Here is a 6073-nt window from a genome sequence, read left to right as displayed (position 1 = left end):
TCCTTCATATTAAATCAAATATTTCAATAATACAATTTAATGTATTTATATTTATGTTCATCTTAAATTGATAATTTTATTGAATAATGTAAATAATTATAAAATCTTTATTTCAATTGAAACTTAATTGACAACTAGTTAAAATGCCAAAAAAAAAGAAAAAGAAAATATTATTCAATCAACTCAATGACATATAGTTGTTTATATTATAATAGAATATTTAATTAACTGTTTTAATTTATCAAATATAAATCGTGAGTATTAGATGATGAACAAATTTTTAAAAAGACTTTTATTGTGATTTTAAAATGTATTACATTTTTCATCCACGCACGACCGGCTTTCTCCAATGGTGCCCAATGTTTTCAGAACCGGACCGGACCGGCCGGTTCGACCGGTCCGACCGCGAACCGGCCATGCCACCGGTCCGGTCTAGTATCAAACCCGGAAGGTAATGGAAAACCGCTATGAACCGGTCGAACCATACGAACCGTTAAAACCCGCATAAACCGCGAACCGGCGGTTCTCAGATTTTCCCTCAATTTCAAAATAATAGGAAGAGTGGGGCGGCTGCTGAGATTCGAACACAGGTCTCCCAGACCAGAATAAGGCACGCAAACCACTGAACCACAGCCGAAGGACAAGCTATTGTTGCGTGAAATTTTACTTAACTAAAAACTAAAATCAAATAAAAAAAAAAAAACCCTAGCATTAAGTGCAGACGGCACAGGCACATTTCATTTCAATTTCAATTCCTCCATTTCTCCCTTTCGCCGATTTCGGCTCCTCCAGTTCTCAACTTCTCATCTTGATTTTTTTTTAAATTTTTTCTTCATAATCCTTTCACATCCAAATATTCAAGACAAGATCATCACGCTATTTTCTGTGGACCAAACTCCAGAGCTTTTCCATCTTGGTAAGTTTAATTTTTGCCTTTTATTGTTTTTCATAGAACATGTATGTTGGATTATTTCTGTGATGCCGATTGTTTCTTCTTACTATTCTTATATTGATCAATTGTTTCATCAAATTATTCATAGTTTGCGGGTGTAAATTTTTTGTTGCTACAAATTGTTGATAGCAACCAAGAATTTAGCCCTTACCCCTACTTGATTGGGTTGATTCTAAAATTAAAATTATTATAATTTGAGGATAAAAATAGAGATTTATTAATAATTTGGGATTAATATTTCATATTAATTAACGAATAATTTTCTTGAAAATACAGAGATATGTCTGACTTTGAAATAATCATGACATTTTTTACCTATTGCCACGTATCCAGAGACATGTTATTCAAGAAGAAACATTTCAGTTTTTGTAAGAGCTGCATTTGTTTATGACTTATAAATGATAGCATTTTTTACAATTGATTTCCTTCTTCGGTTGAATATAGAAAAATTCACTACTTTTAGGAGTCATTTTCTTCGAATCAGTGTTCTTTAACGAATTAGTAGAAATCATTTTAATTGTCAAACCCAAGAAAAATTGCCTATGGTAACTTGTTTGAGCAATTTACGTATTTGCTAACTTTTCTGTTTCCTTTATCTAGTGTTTGTTCAAATTACCTAGACAATAACAATATAACACACGCTGTATATAAATTGACTAGGTACATAATTGTCTCACTATTAGTATATATCCTTCTTGTTATTTCTTTGTTTCTTAGGAAAACAAAAAGTAAGATTCCTGTGTTTGATCAATTGTTTCATCAAATTATTCATAGTTTGCGGGTGTAAATTTTTTGTTGCTACAAATTGTTGATAGCAACCAAGAATTTAGCCCTTACCCCTACTTGATTGGGTTGATTCTAAAATTAAAATTATTATAATTTGAGGATAAAAATAGAGATTTATTAATAATTTGGGATTAATATTTCATATTAATTAACGAATAATTTTCTTGAAAATACAGAGATATGTCTGACTTTGAAATAATCATGACATTTTTTACCTATTGCCACGTATCCAGAGACATGTTATTCAAGAAGAAACATTTCAGTTTTTGTAAGAGCTGCATTTGTTTATGACTTATAAATGATAGCATTTTTTACAATTGATTTCCTTCTTCGGTTGAATATAGAAAAATTCACTACTTTTAGGAGTCATTTTCTTCGAATCAGTGTTCTTTAACGAATTAGTAGAAATCATTTTAATTGTCAAACCCAAGAAAAATTGCCTATGGTAACTTGTTTGAGCAATTTACGTATTTGCTAACTTTTCTGTTTCCTTTATCTATTGTTTGTTCAAATTACCTAGACAATAACAATATAACACACGCTGTATATAAATTGACTAGGTACATAATTGTCTCACTATTAGTATATATCCTTCTTGTTATTTCTTTGTTTCTTAGGAAAACAAAAAGTAAGATTCCTGTGTTTAAATTAACTAGTTTTGTGCTACTAAGAACCATTAATAGCCATGAGTTTTGTGCTACTAAGAACCATTAAAATCCCTCTACTGTGATAACTATATCTTTTTTTTTTTGTAAATGAAAAAATTAAATGCTAACAGTTGAGCTATTCATGTGACTAATTGATCTTCTTATATTACTGAAAATTTGTTAATTTTATTTTCTTATTAGTACACTATATTTTACAAATGAACTAATTATGTGTTTGAATTAACTATGTGAAGGATAATGGATACCGGTACTGGTACGGGTAGTAATTCACAATCTTCGACTGCTGGAGCTGTCAATAGTGAACAATCAGCTAGTCAAAATCATAGACAAAAGTCTGATATAGCATGGAAATATTGTTCAGTAGGTGTGAATAGTCAAGGAAAAAGAACTTTGACATGTGGGTATTGTTTTAAAGTAATTGCTGGTGGTGGCATTCATCGAATGAAACAACATTTGGCAGGAGAACAAGGCAGCATTGTTCCATGTTCAAAGGTTGACCCGGCAGTTAGACATGCTATTTTAGCATCTATGAAGGAGAAGGAGCAGAAATCTAAAGAAAAAAAAGGTGATTTTGGGGTGGAAAATCCATTCGGCCACACTACTCATTCATTTGATGGCGATGAAGTTTTGGAGATTCCTTCTTCTTTAGCAAATAAGATGGGTTCATCTAGTAAAGGAAAGAGAAAGGTCACTGCATCAACAGGTATTCGTGCTTTTTTTAAAGGTGGATGTGATACTTCTCAACCAACCATTAAAGCTTGTTTGCAAAGTAAGGAAAAATGGGAAAATACGGACATGGCTATTGCTCTTTGGTTTTATGATGCTTGCATTCCTATAAATGCTGTTAATTCTCCATTTTTTCAAAAAGCTATTGATCAAATAGCATCAATGGGTCATGGTTACAAAAGTCCATCCTATCATTCTTTGAGGGTTAATTTGTTGCGAAATGCCAAGAGAGATGTGAAATTGGTTGTTGATTCTTTTAGAAGTACTTGGACAGAAACTGGTTGCACTATAATGGGTGATGGATGGAAAGACACTAGGCAAAGACCATTGATTAATTTTTTGGTTTATTGTCCTAAGGGTATTTCGTTCATTAAATCTGTGGATGCATCTGATATTGTAACAAGTGCAGCAAATTTGTGCAATTTATTTGCTGAAATTGTTGAGATGGTTGGTTCAAATAATGTGGTGCACTTAGTTACTGATAATGCTAGCAATTATAAAGCTGCTGGGTCTTTGTTAAGTGAAAGATATCCGAACATTTGTTGGTCACCGTGTGCTGCACACTGCATCAATTTGATTTTGAAAGACATTGGTGAAATGAATGATGTAAAAGCTATAGTGTCTCTTGCTTCAACGGTGACTGTTTTTATTTACAATCATAAGTTCACTTTGAATTGGTTAAGAAAGACTACAGGGTGGAAAGAAATTATTCGTCCAGGTGAAACTCGATTTGCAACTACCTTTATTGCATTAAAAAGTTTGCATGATCATAAGGATAGTTTGCAATCTTTGGTTACTAGTGGGGATTACAAACAATTTCTGAGAATAGAAAAAGGAAAAGATGTGAAGCAAATCGTTTTGGATGAAAGGTTTTGGAATAACTGTTTGATTATGGTGAGAATAATGGGTCCTATCATTCGTTTATTGCGTATTTGTGACACTGATGAAAGGCCTTCATTGGGTTATGTTTATGAAGGCATGTTTAGAGCAATAAATGGCATCAAAAGGCTGTTTAGAAATAAAGAGAGATTGTACAAGCCTTATATTGACATCATCAGTGATAGGTGGGATAGAATGTTGAGAAAAAATCTACATGCTGCCGCTTATTATTTGAATCCTGCTTTTCAATATGAGAGTGCCACATTTTGTACACATCCAGAGGTTATAAATGGCTTGCTTGATTATATTGAAACAAAAGTGGATTGGTGCAACCCTGAAAAATTATCGCAAGAGGTTGGAATGTATCGGGAAAGACAAGGGAGTTTTGGCCGCAAACTTGCTATTCTTACTAGCAAATCTGATCGGCCAGGTTATTTATATTTTTTTTAATGTATAAAAATTGTGATTTTATTCTTTATTTGATCTAATATTTTAATATGATTGTGACAGAAAATTGGTGGAAGTTATATGGTTGTGATGCTCCGAATTTGCAAAAGCTTGCAATTAGAATTTTGAGTCAAACTGCTTCTTCTTCTGGGTGTGAACGTAATTGGAGCGTTTTTGAACGCATTCACACTAAAAAAAGGAATAGGTTGGAGCACCAAAGACTTAATGATCTTGTATATGTGCACTACAATTTGCGTTTGCAACATAGGTATAATTGATTTTTTACTTTATTCTTTACATTTTATTTTATAAAGTAATATTAGATTTGTAACTAATGTATTTTATTGTAGGTTTGATCACCGAAAGAGATCTTATGATCCCATTGATTATGAATCTATTGATAAAACGGAATTTTGGGTCATAGAAGAAGAACAAGATGGCGAGCTTAATTGTGATGAATTGGAGGAAGAACTCGAAGAACTTCCTAAAGATGATTCTCAACTAGTTGAAGGTTAGTTTTAATATTAAAATAAATATATTTTTAACTTGTAATATAAGGTGCTAAAAGTACATTTTTTAATTTGAATTGTATTATAAATATGGATAAATTCTTAATTGTTTATTTATTTATTTATATAGATGATGAAAGTGAAGTTGGGGAACATAATGATATTGATTTGGAAGCATTTCAGCGTAGGCGCCTTTTGGATGATGATGAAGATAATGATTGGTAATATAACATATTAATTAGTAATGTTTAGTAGCAATTGATTCTTTTTGTGTTTGGTTGTATCTTTGTTTTTAGAAATTTTTTGACTTTTTTTTAGTTCCACCAATTAGATTTATATTTTTTGTAAGAAACTTTTTAATTTTTCAGGTTAAATTGATGAAATTGTGAAGGAGGTGCTGTTGCCTTGTCATGCCAATGATGGAAATTTGTTATTCAAATTGTTTGCTTTGAATATGAGTTGAACTCTGTTATGGACTTTTTGAGAATTGTGAAAGAATGTCAACATTTATTTTATTTATTTTGGTGTGTTTGTTTGTGATAATTGATGAACATTTGGACTATATCTATTTATGTTTGTAATGAATTTATGAAAACCTGCGATGAATTATGATATTTTAGTTATATTTATCATGCCAGGTTTCATGTATAACTTTTAGAAAATTTATTATTATCTCAACTTAAATTTAATTTTAAGTTATATTGGTAAATGTATTTTAGGGATTTAAGTTATTAATAATCATATTAGATTGTATATTAGCCGTTAAGTTTCAGTTAAGTTTCAGTGTAGACGGTAGAGTAAAGAACTATGAAGCAAAAAAAAAAAAAAAAAAAAAAAAAAAAAACGTTGAACCGTTGAACCGGCCGGTCGGACCGTGAACCGCCCCTATCTCCGGTTCGCTGGCCGGTCCGAGTTTAAAAACATTGATGGTGCCTGGATATCCTTCTTTGTGCGTCCCTACATAGCACAGTTGGCCTCCTTGTATTGCTTCTGCCTGCTATGGGCAGAAAAGTGAACTTTCCACCGTAGGCGTAACCATGGTTTGTTGCTCTGGCAAAAGCTGCTAGCTGGAAGAAAGAAGCTAGGCTAGTGTGAAAATTCATCTT

At 32.0% G+C, this 6073-nt stretch overlaps 1 protein-coding gene across 2 annotated transcripts; it reads left to right on the top strand.

Moving 5' to 3' along the window:
- The first annotated feature begins 741 nt into the window (after nt 1-741).
- LOC113737418 (uncharacterized) lies at nt 742-5581 on the top strand. Of its 2 annotated transcripts, XM_072044705.1 has the most exons (6): nt 742-916; nt 2640-3109; nt 4522-4726; nt 4809-4969; nt 5098-5188; nt 5336-5581. In XM_072044705.1, exons 2-6 carry the CDS (start codon nt 2644-2646, stop codon nt 5343-5345), a joined length of 933 nt encoding a protein of 310 aa, XP_071900806.1. In that variant the 5' UTR covers nt 742-916; nt 2640-2643; the 3' UTR covers nt 5346-5581. The 2 variants fall into 2 exon arrangements, with proteins under 2 accessions (XP_071900806.1, XP_027120454.2); XM_027264653.2 differs by lacking the exons at nt 742-916; nt 2640-3109 and adding an exon at nt 3123-4441.
- Nucleotides 5582-6073: the final 492 nt, after the last annotated feature.

This window comes from Coffea arabica, chromosome 3e (assembly GCF_036785885.1).
Source record: "Coffea arabica cultivar ET-39 chromosome 3e, Coffea Arabica ET-39 HiFi, whole genome shotgun sequence".
NCBI lineage: Eukaryota > Viridiplantae > Streptophyta > Magnoliopsida > Gentianales > Rubiaceae > Coffea > Coffea arabica.
The sequence above is the reverse complement of the archived record's forward strand: the minus strand, read 5'-3'. Positions and strand labels throughout refer to the sequence as shown.

Excerpts from the sequence above, each read along its gene's own strand:
- LOC113737418 (XM_027264653.2), top strand. The coding sequence starts at position 3,202 with ATGGCTATTGCTCTTTGGTTTTATGATGCTTGCATTCCTATAAATGCT. Across the intron at positions 4,442-4,521 it reads TAGCAAATCTGATCGGCCAG|AAAATTGGTGGAAGTTATAT; the intron begins GTTATTTATATT and ends TGATTGTGACAG. Across the intron at positions 4,970-5,097 it reads TGATTCTCAACTAGTTGAAG|ATGATGAAAGTGAAGTTGGG; the intron begins GTTAGTTTTAAT and ends TTATTTATATAG.